The sequence below is a fragment of the Nelumbo lutea genome, chromosome 3, assembly GCF_056320005.1.
Source record: "Nelumbo lutea isolate HS-2025 chromosome 3, American lotus-T2T, whole genome shotgun sequence".
Classification (NCBI taxonomy): domain Eukaryota; kingdom Viridiplantae; phylum Streptophyta; class Magnoliopsida; order Proteales; family Nelumbonaceae; genus Nelumbo; species Nelumbo lutea.
In genome coordinates, this window is record NC_142686.1 from 103,884,467 (window position 1) to 103,900,584 (window position 16,118).

Sequence of the window (16,118 nt, forward strand, 5' to 3'; positions counted from 1 at the left end):
AAGTTCTTTAAATATCATTCAACTATTCATTTCGTTACATAATAACCTTGATCAGAATGTTCATTTTATGAGAAAAAATAAAAGGTATTAAAAATCAGTGAGATTCAGCCATGTTTCAAAATTTTTAATTCCTCTAACTATAAATCCTCCTTGCAATTATTGGCCCACAAGACTTGCTCATCTTGGTTTCCGAAACTAGTCATGTTTACAAATTCCAAAATTTGTCACTTATATCAAGACCATTGCGTGCATCAATGCCATAATTTAAACAAACACCCCTACCTTCTGTAAAGTATCTAGTCATCACATTCAAGTTGCAAGATCCATCATCTTTACATCCTTTCAGCCAGTGTTTTAAAAGCGCAAGGCACAGGGGTCAATTTGCGCCTGAGGCGCAAGGTGCAAGGCAAGGTGCGCACCTTTTTGAAGCAAGGCACAAAAATACAAAAAGAAAAATGCTAAAAAATAAAAAAAAATGTCAGAAAATAAAAAAAAATCAAAAAAATATTAAACAAAACATGTAAAACCTCTAATCTCTTTTTTCACTCAATTGCATTACGAGCCGCCTTTGTGCTACGCCCCTCGAGGCAAGCCCAAACAAGTCCACATTAGGTCTTAAATTCTTAGTTTTCACACAAAAAATAATGATTTTATAGTTTTAATTGCTTCTTAAAGGGCTGCGCCTAGGACCTAGGTGAGGCGCATACCCTAAAATGTGCCTCGCCTGTGCGCCTAGGCACGCCTTTTAAATCACTTTCAGCTTCATGAAAGAAAGAAGAAGATTGCTTGTACCACCAAATAACATATTTTGTGCTTGTTTGCTTAGCATTCATAAGCACTGAAGGTATCTTCTTTTCAGTTTTATTATTAGAATCTTCCAACCCCCATGAGGAACAGAACAATCTTGCACCTATTCCACAACCAAAAATACTTCTATGACTTCAAATGCACATTAATCTTCAATTTTCACTTATTGACTGGTGAGCTGCTGCCAATTTTGATAAAACAGCAGCACCAACATCAGTAATTACCTCATATGACTTTCTCCTCTCCTCACCTGTCTTTGAACTAACCACAATATGACAAACTTTTAACAACTTGCCATCATTGTCAGTCTGTATAAACTCAGTTTCTCCCTAATATGCCAGCTGTTTTTTCTCGGCACCACTAATTATCATCCCCAACATTTAGATTTGCATCCTTCTCAAGTTTGTAGTATACATGCTTTGGACCTAAATTCAGAGGTTGTTAGTTCCTTTTTTTGGATACAAAAGGAGAAGCAGATTTAAATGGCGCACCCAGAAGTTGTTGGTTTCTTATGACACATAATGCCGTGGGGATAGACAGACAATTGAGCCTATTCCTATTCACATATTAGTATGCAGGATGTACAAAGTATGTTACAATACAGCAACGTGGCTTTCTATTTTATTTCTCTATAAAGAGCCAGCTCATTGCTACTCACCCCCAGCCCCTAATGAGGTAAAAAATGAAACCCAGAAACATTTTTGTTTTAAGTAAAAAGATATCCTCCCCAAGTCAAAAATAAAATAAAATAAAATAATGTGTGTACTCTCTCTCAAGTTAATAAATCTGCAAACGAGTTATATATATTAAGCTTGCTAGATTTGACGCCTTAGGTGTAATGGGCCTTCCACTTGTCCTGAAAATTTTCTATTCCTATCTCTAAACCTCTTATCTTATTACCCAAACAATATCCCAGTTAATGAAATGGTCCTTTCTGGAAACACCAGAAAGAATTCTGTTATTATTTTCTCAATAATCTTGATGACTTACATAGGAGCCCCAATCATAGAGAAGAAATAGATGAGAAGATTACAGAAGGCAGATTTTAGCAGGGTTAGTTATCTTCCTAGAGAATCAAGGCAACAAGATTCCCAGAAAACTCTAAACCACTCAGTTCCAGAACCCCAAAGATCTAGGATTTCCATCTAAGGGAAGATCAAGTTACTAGGGCAGCAAGTGTGAAATCTAACACCTCATTGCCATCATAAATTCACCTTCAACTCCCTCCCTAAGGTTGGTCCATTTAATAGTGCTTACATCTAAGTTGATTTTTAAGCCTGAGAATCATCCAAATAAACCTAATAAAATCGTTGAAGTTCTTCACAGGGGCATCCCCCTAATCCTCAAAAAGGATAATTATAACCTCCCAAACTAAAAATGAAACACTACATTTTCCTCCTTCCTACTCTAAACTACAACCTGTATTATTACAACTGCATCTCAACTCACAAGATGACTAAGGCATCCCACAGAGAAATTAATAGAAAATGTGACATGGGTGACCCTGTCACAAGTCATTGGGAGTGCACATATGAAATAAAGAAGTTACCGAAAAGTTAAATAGCAAACAAAAAAGAAAATCCGTTTTTTCTCTCCTTGAAGTCTGACTTCTCAAGTACCAAATCCGAAAACCCCCAAATCTGCATAACAATAAGCTTTCTCCAACTCAAGTTTAAAAACAACTTTTCTTCCCAATCTTTTTAAATCCTTAGTCCACCAGCTGTAAAGATATCCATGATTTGATGCCTCTTTAGATGAAGAGATAAAGACGATAGACCTTAAATAGAAATTATTAGTTTGCCAGTCCCTTTATCCAGAGACTTACACTTGGCTCCACATTATGCCAAAGCTTAGATTCAAAGCATCTTAAAATATCCATGTCAAACACAAGCAAATATCTCCATCTTCAAGAAACCAAATAGACATGATCCCATATGGAAAATATTTGTGTCAAAGGAAAAGTAGGAAGATCAATAAATGCCTTATACAGTAAATGAATCAGGTGCCATCATAGTGGGTCCAACCAAGAAGATTCCTTACGCCAAATAATTGGATAACCATGCAGCATATGGTTTCCAGACATCAAAGTAATATATATATATCAGATACTTGGGAACATCCAGCGGTTTTCTTGTTACATCTCCTGGGCGGATCAAACAAAGTGCTATCTTGAAGCCCCACTCCAAACCCATGTATATGGTTATCTTTTGAGAGGTATATATCAATAGGTCATTCACCAGCAAATGTTTTCCATTACTTACTAGCCAGTTTTTTTTAACTTTTTTCTTGGGTCCTCTTTCTTCTGGCAGGCAAAAAGATAGTGGGTGAAGCTGGATTCCCAAACTACGTCATGAATATTCACAGACTTTTACCAGCTAAGCAATTAAAAAGTAATATAATTGGCAAGAAGACTGAAGAGAGAACAGTCGCAAAGCATAAATAGATCCCTTCTGCTACCACATATATTCAGTTTTTAAAGAAAAATACCAGTTGGCAAGAAATGATGCTTTGCCGGATCCAGCAAAGTTTACCTGTTCAAGTCTGGTCTGCCTAGCAAGGTCACACAAGGAATGTAAAAGCCGCAAACCTTGTAACATGTATCTCAAGTAGATATCTCCTCGATCACGTGAAAGAAGAACCGCAAGAAGGTGCATAGGGAGAGATGAAGCAAGTTTTTCCATATCAATCTGAAACAAGTATTTTGTGACGCTACCATTTAAATAAGCACAAAAGAATCAAAAGTAACAAATCCTAGAAAAAAGGGTCACCTGAACCAATAATCCTTTTTCAGTATGACGATGCAGAGTAAAATTTTCAGAGTCCCTCAACAGCTTACTAAGCTCCTGAGAGCTAAGTCCATTTAACTCTTCAACTGCTGAATTTAGGTCAATGGCCTATCCAAACAAATAGCAAAGTGTATTTATGTAGATTCGCAAGAAAGAGAAGAGAAAATAAAGCCAGGTAAAATATAAATGAATCAAAGAAAAACCCATCTTGTCTAGAGAAAAGGCAATTATTTTAAACCAAGAAATCTTCAAAGTTTATATAAGAAGCAACCAAGAGTAATAATCGACACATTAACTACTAAAAAAATCCATCAATACAGACACTTTATTGAACAACCTAAAATGCCAGAATGCTATAACTTGCTTACTGATTGGAGGGTAGGGAAGAAGCATATCAGTAGCAGACCTAATAAGTCTCTGTTTGCCCCAATTTGCCTGTGCTTTAGGTACATTTCTTTTACAACTTTTTATTTGCTTTGCAATTTAAAACTAAGATACCATATGTGCAGCTATAATTTTTAGCTATTTTATGGAAATAAAATTTTGTTTTGGAAAGATTTTTGGGGTTGGGATGTAGTGTTGAAAGACCTTTACCCTACTTTGTACTCCATCTCCTTGTACAAAAAGGAGCCAATCATCAAGTTTGTTTCTTCCCTCTCTCCTACTCTCAGTCTCCTTTCTGCTTCACCTACATCAATTTCTTGAATCCTTTTAGCAATCCACCCCTTTGTTTCTTCCAGTCTTCCAAACTCCTCTTTATTCCAAGCCTTAATCCTGGCTTTGAAATATTGTAATTTTTATTAAAATCTGTACCCTTTCCATCTAAAAACCAATGATCCTCTTCCCACCATTCTTTCACTTTCTTTAAAAAGTCAGGATGAAGCAACCACATGTTCTCAAACCTAAAAATGCACAGTCCCCCTCTTACGTTTTCTTCGTGAAGTCTAGGAAGGATCCTCACCACCAAGCATTCTCCCAATCTTAAGAGAATAAGAATCTATCCAATTTACAACACAGGAGTTCATCTTGAAAATTGGACCAAGTGAAATTTGCTTGCAACATTGGCAACTCTCTCAAATCAAAGGAGTCCACAAAAAGATAAAAACTTTCTCATGCTAGAGATAACCCTATGATTGGGACTGTTTGTTTCATTTATGAATCTGATGACATTAAAAGTCACCCCCCAGACACCAAGGACCATTCCAGAGACTCATGGCTGCTAACTCCTCCCACAATTTTTCCCTTTCCCTATACAAATTTGGTCAATAGACATTGGTTAAGGCCCATACTAGTCCATCCTCTTTCCTCCTTAATTTAATTGTAACCGTAAAGTTATCAATTAGTTTTTTCTGTACATTCCATCTCCTCAGTTTTCCAAATTGTAATTATTCCCCATGAAGCCCCCAAGATTGTGCATAGGTCCAAGTTAGGCCTCTGGGTGACCACACACTCCTCACTCACCTTCTATCCAATTCTGTCAATTTCAATTCCCAGATTAACACAATATCTGGTTTTCGTTTCTGAAGACTTCCCTAATTACCCCCTCTTTTCCTTGAACTCCCCAATCCCCTTACATTCCAACTGATTACATGGGAACACTCAAAACAATGCCCATGAGGTCTACCATTTATTAACCCAGTTTTCTTTCTTTCCTCCCTGTGCACCCTTTTTCATAATCCCCTTCAAAGTTCACAGCTAAGCCTCTCCACCTCACTCATCTTCTTTTTTCTCCTCTTTGGTGTCTCTCCTTGTTAGGAGTTTTTCCTTGGTCCAAGACTAACTCTTTTTTCAGGCGCATGTTTCTATTCTCTCTTTGATTTTTTTAGCTCCAGTAAATTCCCCTCTAATATCACCTACCATTTTCCCTGGAAGGAGGAATTGGAATATCACCCTCCTTTTCCTCTCCACACCTGAAGTCTAACTCCACCTCCACCAACTGCTCAAAAAGTTGCAAGATTAGCTCCAAAATTCTCTTCCCTTCCTCCAAGCCTTCTAGAGTCTCAATGTCCCCTAAGACTTCTGTTACTTTCATCAAATCACTGGAAATAGCAGCTTCTAGACAAGTAGAATAACATGCAAGATGGACAGCAACAAGTAAAGGGGAGGGGGGAATTAGGCAAAGCACAAACAAGAAATAAAGAAGTTTGGCACACCATACCAACACAAGGAAATTTTTAGGAAAATCAGACCCAAAAAAGTCTGTAGATTTACTTGCTGAGGGGGGAGAAATCAAAACCAAGCTACGGACACCCTGCCTCTGTCTTGGACTCGAGATAGGATTAACTCTGCCTTTGGTCGAGAAGCTTGCCTCCTCCGGAGGTGAGTCTTCCGGATCAAGACTCTTCTAGGGTTCCAAAGAATTGCCTGCTAGGGGCAATGAAGAACTGTAAAAAAGAATGTTGTTCCAGAATCCACTTCCACCAAGAATCGCCTTCCCCATCTATTCTCAATACTGCCAATGTTGGACTTACCAAACTCTTCCTCATTGGTTTTCTCCTCTTCAAAGTTAACCCACTATGAGTTAGACTAATCATCTTCTTCATCTCATCTCCTACCATACCTTTGGTTCGGACGATCAAGGCAAGTGGAGTAGGAAACCAACCTCGGTCTCCAAGCAAGCTTTGTTGTAGCATTCTCAATCGAGCAGGTCTTCTTTGAAAAAAGTTGTAGTTGGGACAAAGATATAGATGGCTTAAGGTCTCCTAACTTACTGGCCCGCGCTTTAGTCACATGCAAATTTAAGTTAACACGTGACCTCTCCTCTAACATCAGCGCATTTGAATTAGGTGATAATCCATTCCTCAACTCCAGCTTAAGGTCCAGTCAAAGGCCCATTTTGATGTTTACTTGATCGGCTTAACCCCACACCCAACTTGGTTCTCCGATTTAGTCCTCAAATCATGGTTCGAGTCAGCACTCTTCAGTCGATTTGTAGTAATCAAGCTTCTTCATGACTATTGAGGAACTGGCTTTGCATTTAGTCCCTCTGTTAAAGCTTTGGCATAGGTCCTATTGCCCTCTAATTTTTGTCTTTGCTTGCACATCTAAAAATTTCATCTTTAAACAAACTTTTTTTCATTCCTCTTCCCCAAACCTTCCATTTTCATATAAATTTCAATCATTTTCAAATAGGGCAATCTCTGTCCCACGTAGGTAGTTTTCTTCTAGCTTTTCATCTTCCACTTACCTAGAATCCCTCCACAAAGCAGCTTAAATGGAGGACAATAGCCATGCCGAGTAGAATCTATTATCTACAAAAACCTCTATCTTCCTTGGAATTTCTTCAGGCGTTACTCCACTTACACTCATGGCTGCCGATTGGAGATCTAACAGGAAGACACCTTCTAGGCACGCCTTTCATAAGGAAGCAATCAATTCAAAAACCTCCACCTTCCATAGATGGAAAGATGGACCAGCAACCCGAATAGTTACACCATCCTCCACAAAAAAGGTCTTAAGTTTGAGCTAGGGTACCATCTCATTACTACAGCTGCTCCAGTGCACAGCTGGAAATTCATTGCACTAACATCTAATCCATCATCCATTAAGTTTAGCACTGCTTTACAGTAATCAAAAAGGGTGAATAATACAAGGCCGGTCAACTTTTTTTTGTTTCTTTTGATAAGTAGTTAACTTCAAATTTTTAATTAAATCATCTGCCACAATCCTCCAGTTTTCTAGTTTCTTCTTTACTTCAACCACCAATTTCTTTTCCCAATCTACCTTCTCTATGCTATAAACCAACTTATCAATACCCAAACCATTCACTATAATATTTTTACCTGATTCTGCTATCTTCTTAGGGCTAAGTTTTTCTACTTCTCCATTGCTTTGTTTTATCTCAGTCCCTTCCATCATCCTATTCAGGAACTCTTGTAGCAATATTTTGATATCCTTACAACTTCAGCCATTTCTTCCTTCAGGAAAGCAGACTAGTTGCTTCTTACCTTCCCCAAAATATTCATGCAGGGCCAAGAAACCACCTTTTTGTTCCATCTTCTTTCTGCAAAGTACCTTCATTCATCTTCTTCTTTCGAACTCTTCCACTCTTTCCCTTACCCGACTGAAGTGCACCTTCCACAAATAATTTGAACCATTCAATCACATTGAGACCTACCGGCATTACCATGGCCCTTCTTATTTCCCTAATCTTCAGCGTGATCTTCCCCTTTACTCTGTATCTCTCAAAGAGTAGATTTTTGCTTCCAATACCCATTTTTGTGTTTTGCTTTTTCTACATTTTGTCTTGTTTTCATTCTTCTAGCTCTTCTTTTGGTTCCACGTTAGTTTCATTGTTATTTTCCCCAGAATGATCATTTCCATGTATGTTGCTTATTTTTATAGGATCACCCCAGTATAGGGGTGATCATGGGTTGGACCGAGATGGGGAAGGTAAGAAGCTAGATTTTCATGATAAAATTTAGCTTCACCCTAGGCTGGGCCCTAGGCCCAAGCCCAAGCCCAGCCTGATCCGCATCCCAGACCTAAATTACAAGCCCAGGTCTGAACCTACACGACCCCACGCCAGTCTTACAAGTTTTCCAGGCTGGATGAAAAATAATAATTATTTGAAAATTTTTAAATAAAATGATTTATAATACATGAAGAAAACATTGCACAAGCCCAAACTAGGCTGGGCTTGGCTAGGCTTTGGGCCTATTGCAAAAAAAATAAAAGAATGGGCCTCATTTAATCCTTGAATTTGGTTTAGCTTGGCTTACCTATCCTTTTGCCTTGATTTCCATTCATGAGCAATGTGGGACATGAAACAACACTCAATAGTGAGTGTTACAAACTTATAATTTAGTTTTGTCCCAAGTCCACATCACTCAAGAATGTGAATGAAGGCCTCGCCTTCATTTATAAAAGGCCTTGCTCTAGGAGGAAAACTCTCTTACTTGAGTTGACTCATGTATTGACACATGTCAACTCATGCATATTTATGTGTTAAAAAGTCTTATATTTTATTTATTTTTTTGATAAATAACAAAAACTTTTATTAAGAGATTAATATAGAAAAATACAAAAGGAGGGGTAAAAACTCTTAACCCTCCCAAGAGAACGGTTCAGATTACAGCGTTGCCCAGAACAAATTATCTCTTCCCACCCCTTGTTTAGCCAATGAATCTGCCAAGGAATTGGCACACCTCTTAGTCCACGGAAACTTGACTTCCATATTTTGTGTGAGATATCTAATTTTTTTCTTTTCATTCAGAAGCTTCCACAAACTAGAATCATCTTTCATTAACCAGTTGATAGTCAATTTAGAATCACCTTCCACTATCAGGTTTCTGATATTTAACTCTTGAGCTCTTTTTAACCCTTCCATAACAGCCAATATTTCAGCTCTAAGAGAGTCCCCCCAACCAATAGGACCCGAATACAATGCGATAATTCAACCTTCATCATCCCTGAAATCTCCCCCCATACCTGACAGACCTGGATTTCCTTCGCTGCTTCAATCAAAGTTTAATTTAGTGGCTTGAAGCTGAGAGGACCAAACTGGGTGAAATACATTCTTCCTTGGAACTGACCAAGCCACTTCTTTCCACTTCCTGATGATATCTCCTTCTGAGTAGTTTTCAAAAATTTGCAAGGTCTTAGCCCACTGAATCACCCTTATGGAAATTAATTCAATAATTACAGCTTTATTTCTTTCTTTCCCATGAAAGGTCTGTTGGTTCCTTTCCTCCCAAATTGTCCAACATACAGCTGCTCTTACACATCTCCATAGAATTTTCCCTCTCTTCTTCAGCCCCCTAACAGTAGTAGAATGGAATAGTAAAGTTAATATTTAATATAAAATAAAACGTACTTGCATATATATAACATTAGGTATATATACTTTATTATATATAACGCATAATAATATAATATATTTAAGAATACATATTATATTATATTGCAGGCTGGGCCAGGCTTGAAGTGTTGAGCCCAAGCCCAGCCAAGAATTTTCTGGGCTTAATGCAGACACAGGTCAGGCTAGGCTTGCACACAAAAACCTGGGCCCGCCCCAGAGCAGGCTGAGACAGGCCAGGCGGGGCCAAGAATGATCACCCCTAGCCCTGTACAGTTTACAGCATTAATTGTAACTTCCATGAGCCAACGAGATAAAGTTTAGAAATATCTCAGCAAATTACCAAATATAAAAATTTCATAAATGCTTACTTGTTCACTGTTGCATGTTTGTTCTTCCTTAGCATGCCTCATCTTTGGAATCTGAGAACAGAAATTGGAAGAAAGGAAAGAAATTCAAAAATGTAACTTAAGAATTTGGAACATTTCAAATCTTTTTGATTGAAAAAAACAACACAAATCTTTTCAATCAATAACTTGAACCTTATTATATTATGTAACAGAATAATTACATATGATACACTAGAATGCCCAGCATTCCTTATGTGAGGTTGCCCCCTGCCCCCTCCCCTTACACAGAACAATTCAAATCCTTACTAATGCCATTTCAGTGTTCATGAGGCTGAATTCAGGTCAGGGACTCAGAGTCATGTACTCAGGTAAATGAAAGAATTAAGGGAAATATAAAACTCAAACTAAAAGTTGCAAAAACAAAGCCACACCTTCCACCGTCAAGTTATAGTATCAAAGGTGCAAGTGAGGTACCCGATTTGAACATTTTAGACTGCATCAGACCTGGATTTCCAGGCAGGGCTCATTCAAATTTTAACAAAATCCCAACCCAAGCCCACAGCCCGCCAAATTTGCACCCTATATAGCATTGGCGATCAAGCCTAGACCAATGTAAAAGGCATTAGCTGATGTGTTTGTTGTAATGTGTGCTGCAACAAGTGGAGTATGTAGCTCTCTTTTTGTATGTGGTGTGAATACGCATACACCACATAAATAAGATTTTTTTTATCAGCATCACCACATAAATAAGATGAAGGAAGAATGAAGTGTTTCGAACTTTTTATCAGTCTATCTTGAACATTGAAGGGAAAAAGAAGTAAAAATAAGCATTGTAAGAATTAAGAAAAGACGATATAACCATAAGAAGATTGCTGAAATGCTCTGCCTATGCATATGCATATGTATGTCCATGCATGCACATGCATGTGGATGGAAGACTGCCTACTGCACATATAAGAGGTTATCAAGTTCAAGTTGATGGTTTTCGAGGAGCTGGGGGCAGGCCAAAAGGGACATGGGTTGAGTTAATGAGGAACAATTTGAGGATTTAGAATCTAAAATGGGATATGGCCCTTGAATACAGTGGAACGGCATGAAACAAGATTCATTTAGCCAATCCATACAATTGTGACAAGACTTTTTCAGTTGAGCCGATTGTACTTTTATGTATCTATTTTTATGGACTACTAAAAAAAAGGCTCACTATGGAGCCTCCCTACATGAGACCACCTATTTCTGCCATATGGAGGAACGCCATCACCTATACAAACTATCCATCAGATTCACTGGATTGTCCATTCAATGCACAGTCCATATCAGCCATTTGCCCCACTTGTAAAGGTGATTTTTACACCTAATGTTAGTAGTTCAAGACCAGAATGTGACCATTAAAGACTGTTATAACAGCGTGAGAAGCCAACTAGTTTGGGCCCTTAGGCTTAGGAGAATTTTTTTTATTAGGAATCCGAAGAGCTAACCCCCCCCCAAGTAGTTCAAGACCAGTAAAGGTGTTTTTCATTGTTATAACCGCGTGAGAAGCCAGCGGTTTATTGGACAGTTTGGGAGGAAAGGAACCAAAGAATATTCGCTGAAAAGGAAAGAAGCAGAGAAACAATCATAGAGGTGATTACTTTGAGGGTTTCCCAATGGGTAAAGACATGGAACATATTTGATGATGCTCCCCTAGAGACCATTGTGAACAACTGGCAAGAAATAGCAGCTTCAGCTCCAAGCAGAATCATCATCCATCCTTCATGGCATCCCCTGTCGGAAGGCTTTATCAAGCTCAACTTTGACAGGAGCAGGGTAGGAAATCCATGGCCATTAGGGGTTGAAGGTGTTTTTAGATTGGAGGCAGGTTCAATAATAGCTCTTTTTTCGGGACTAATTGGATTCGAGGATTCATTGAGAGGCGAAATTCTGGCTTTGTTAGTGGGGGTGAAAAGGGCTACGGAACTAAATATAAACAGGTTGATCATTGAAGGAGATTCACAAGTGGTAATTGGTGGCTGGATAGAGAAAGCAAATGATGGGTTTTGGACATACATTAATGAATGAAGATAATTCAAGTGGTTAACTCAAGGAATGGAAGAGTGTATGCAGTGGGTTAAAAGATGTGCCAATTCATTTGCAGTCGCACTGTCCAAACAAGGGGTGGGAAGAAGTGGTAATTGGTAGCTGGATAGAGAAAGCAAATGATGGGTTTTGGACATACATTAATGAATGAAGATAATTCAAGTGGTTAACTCAAGGAATGGAAGTGTGTATGCAGTGGGTTAAAAGATGTGCCAATTCATTTGCAGGCACACTGTCCAAACAAGGGGTGGGAAGAAGTCATTTGTTTTGTGCTACATTGTAGTTTTCTCTTTGGGGGAGAGTTAAGAGAGCTTACCTCCCCCCACCATTGTATTTAAATCTTTTATATACTTAATTAATGAAAGTTCTTTGTTATTGATCCAAAAAAATAAAAAACTTAAATTGTTAGTTAAGTTAACCCAGCAAAGGCAATTATACCAGCATGAGCTCTACAAGGTTAAGTTTGTTCATAAAGGACCACATGAAGACCATTAATGGGCTTTAAAAATGGGCTTTACCCTCAAGGGACACAAATGGATGAATTCATATAAGGACACCTCACCAATAGCATGAAGTGACATATAAGCTAAATAAAAGGTGTCACTTTAATCGAGTAAGATGGCACTTAAGGGATAAGTGGCATGCTTAGAAAAAAGATTATTGTGTATATGATGTGCCATGTACATATTAATGGTTAAAGAAGTGGAATCACTATAGATAGGTCTCCTTCCATCATTTGCAAGACCATATGTAGCAATACAAGAAATCTTCCTTCCCCAAATATATCTTCCTTTGTTCTCTTTGTTTCTTTGCTCTTATTCTTTCTTTCCTACTCCTCTAAGTGCTTGGTTAAACAAGACTAAGTCTTAAAAGGGGTTTTTGGATTACTCTCTTGCTGGGATAAGTGAGTGCTACTTGGGCATTGGACATAGCCAGGTCGGGATAGAGAGCTCTAATTTTCCACTGTGAGTGTTCATATGTGCATGAATATACTAACCCTGCAGCACTTCCCTCCTCCCACACCCTCCCACACACACTCAAGGAGTTGATCTCATGGAATTTATAGAAGAGGGAGCTAATGGGCTGCTGAAGGCTAGAAACCCATGTGTGGAGCCACTTGTTAAACTTCATGAGCACCATGACCTTGAAGTGTGCCATTTAGTTAGGTATACCAGACAAATTCCACAGCCATGGCCAACCCATCTCTCTATCTGAGTTGTTGGTCTCAGTTCTTTCCATCCCTTCAACAAAAACCGGGTGCTTCCGTTGTCTCATGCGTGTACTGGTCCACCTGGAATTAATCTCTAAACATAGAAACGAAGATGGAGAGGATGTCTAAAACAAAAATTTTGTTTGGACTAACAACCCTCTGCATCATGACAGAGCGGAGTTTTACAGTGGACCTAAGAAAATTAGGATGAGGTTTGAGTTCAATTAACCAGAAGAAAAATGACAAACAAACTAAAAGAAAAACAGAATCTAGTTGAGTTCAAAATTAAACAAGATTAAGACCTTCTAATCTTCAATTCCTGTCAAATTTTTATGCAGAGAAAACGCCCTAAAATGAATCATACTGTCCAGAATAGCCCTAAAATGGCAGGAAAAAAACCTAAATAGAGGTGGAATATAAGTGGGTGAGGTCGGCTGTAACTCAACTGTGTCTGTCGTCCTTCACTGATTAATGCCCTAAAACGGCAGAAAACGCAAATGAAGCAACTGTCTCTGTCGTCCTTAACTGATTAATGCCCTAAAATGACAGAAAACACAAACGAATCGTTCGTCAGTGCAAAAATGAAGAAGAAGATGAAGAGCGAGAGATGGATCTTACCTTTCACTCCTACAACTATTCTCGTGTTGTGTAGAGGTCGGTAGTACCTCAACTGTATCTCTCGTCCTTCACTGATTAATACCAGCAGAAAACACAAATGAATCTCAAATGAAGAAGGAGAAGAGAGATTTTCACTGCACTATTTCATGTTGTGTAGAGGGAGGGAGAGTGCGAGACTTCGGTGTAGCCGTGTAGCTACTAGCTAGAGAGAGAAAGGGGGAGATGTGTGGGGCACAAATATTTTTCGTACCACAAAGCACAAACTACACACACACATTATTTTTTGCAATGGACCAACTTTCATTCCGAAGCCCATGGAAATAAATTGAAATTTCTATGCAAGCTGAGACAACATACAAATCAAGCTTTTTCACGACTTATTCCAACTAGGTTCGTGAAAAATTCAATTCAGAATTATACTAGCGTAGCCCATAAACCTATTCAATAGCCGGTAGTTCGATCTTTAACGATTTGGAAATGGAATCTGGCCATCAGTTTTTGGATTGATGGTTCAATTGTTCGATTCGAATGGATAATCTAGTCTGACAATAAATTTTAAAAAATAAAAATAAAAAATAGTAAAAAATCATTGGATGAGTCGATAGGTCAATGGTTTAATTGCCAAGGTCAATAGGTCATTGACCAATTCAACGGTTTTTGGCCAAAGGCCGGGTTTGGGGTAAAACATAACCGATTGTCTGGATGGTTTCCAACCATGCTTCAATCCCATTTTAAGTTGACCTTAGACATTATTTTATACCCACATATTTGGTTTTCCCAAAAAAACCTGGTTCAAGTCCGAGTCTGATTTGATAATATATATTATATAATAAAATATATTTTTTATTTAAATATATATAATATTTTTTCTTTGTTTCTCTTATTTTTTTTACAAGTAATAGTGAGATTTTTTATTATTTTTTAGTTTTGAGAGCTTTTAATATAAATAAAACACTTTTAATTAAATAAAAATATCCATCTTCAAATTTTTGGCTAGACTTGTGCTCAGGCTCAAGACCTAGGCTCGATGGTTAAGTCAGGCTTGGGCTCAAGCCTGAATGTATTTTGTTGATACAAAGGCAAAGCCAGACCCAACCCATGAACAAGTCTAGTAACCGAGCTAGGGTTGCAAATGGGTGGGTTGGGTGTGGGTTGAGAAGTTGAGTACCAACCCACCCATATTGGCCCACTAATCCATTTGCCACCCATGTTAGTGACCCACTTTGACCCTAACCCATCGTAACCCACCCATTTGACCCTCTAGTTTAAAATAAATGTTTTTACCACAACCCTTGAATCTATATAGGGAAAAAAACTCAAATTTTGAAAATTTGCAAAAAGTGTTGCAGCGAAAATATAAAAGGACAGAAAAATGCAAAATTTGATAGATATTGCTCAAAACACATAAAATGATAAATTTTCAATCAAATATCCAGATATTTCAAAATAATAAATAAAATTAAAAAATTATATATTCAACTAAAAATAATATAAAAAAGGGAAAATTCTCGATCAATACCTTGTACTTTGGCTTGAGTGACAATTTGGTCCCCAAACTTTAAAATGTGACAATTCAGTACCCAAACTTTCAAAATGTGACAATCTAGTACCTGTTGTTTACCAATCCGTTAATCAACCGTTGAGTGACATTTGAAAAGACACAAATGCCCTTCAAGTACCATCTATTTCTCTTTACCAACCATCCACACATTGACAAAAAATGAACACCCCCAAATCCTAACTTCTTCTATTAAAAAAAGTTGGTGACTATTTAGAAGAAGCTAGAATTTGGCACTATTCGTTTTTTTATTAATGTATGGATGGTTGATAAAGAGAATTAGATGACACTCGAAAGGCATTTGTGTCTTTCAAATGTCACTGAACGGCTGATTAACACACTGGTTAACATGTACTAGATTGTCACATTTTGAAAGTCCGTGTACTGGATTATCATATTTTGAAAAGTCGAATACTAGATTGTTGCATTTTAAAGTTTAGGGACCAAATCGTTACTCGAGCCAAAGTACAAGGTACTAATCGGGAATTTACCTATAGAAAACGATAATAAAAAATTCCACAACTATGTATTTGAGGTAAAAAAAAAAGGAAAAAAAATAAAGAAAATGTATAAAATGATAAAACCTTTCAAACAAAAAAAATCAACCAAAAATTATAAATTGTATTTTTCTACTATAAAAGAAAATTGCAGAAAATAGTCATATAAATTGATAAAATAATAATCATTTGTTCCTTCTTACATATATATATATATATACTAAAAATGATTTTTAAAACAATAATCACATCAAAATATACAAAAAATGATAAAATTCTTAAAAAAATTTGGCAGCAACAATGTCTCCTAGATGAGATGGTCCTACCTCACTTGCTGACATCATCTATTCAAATTGTTCACCCCCTGTTTTCTCCTCCTTCGCTCCACTAAACCTTCCAAATGAAAAACATAAGAAAAC

At 37.6% G+C, this 16,118-nt stretch overlaps 1 protein-coding gene across 2 annotated transcripts in view; it reads right to left on the minus strand.

Moving 5' to 3' along the window:
- LOC148867315 (sequence-specific DNA binding transcription factor ATNDX) overlaps positions 1–14,049 on the minus strand; it is a 37,880-nt gene extending 23,831 nt beyond the window's left edge. The window contains exons 1-5 of one of the 2 annotated variants that reach the window (XM_088980171.1): positions 13,645–14,049; positions 13,473–13,563; positions 9,762–9,812; positions 3,576–3,701; positions 3,339–3,494 (exon numbers count right to left, since the gene is read on the minus strand). In XM_088980171.1, the coding sequence (XP_088836297.1) occupies positions 3,339–3,494; positions 3,576–3,701; positions 9,762–9,803 (324 nt within the window). In that variant the 5' untranslated portion in view covers positions 9,804–9,812; positions 13,473–13,563; positions 13,645–14,049. The remainder of the gene's footprint in view (positions 1–3,338; positions 3,495–3,575; positions 3,702–9,761; positions 9,813–13,472; positions 13,564–13,644) is intronic. The other variant, XM_088980172.1, reaches the window with a different exon arrangement.
- Positions 14,050–16,118: the final 2,069 nt, after the last annotated feature.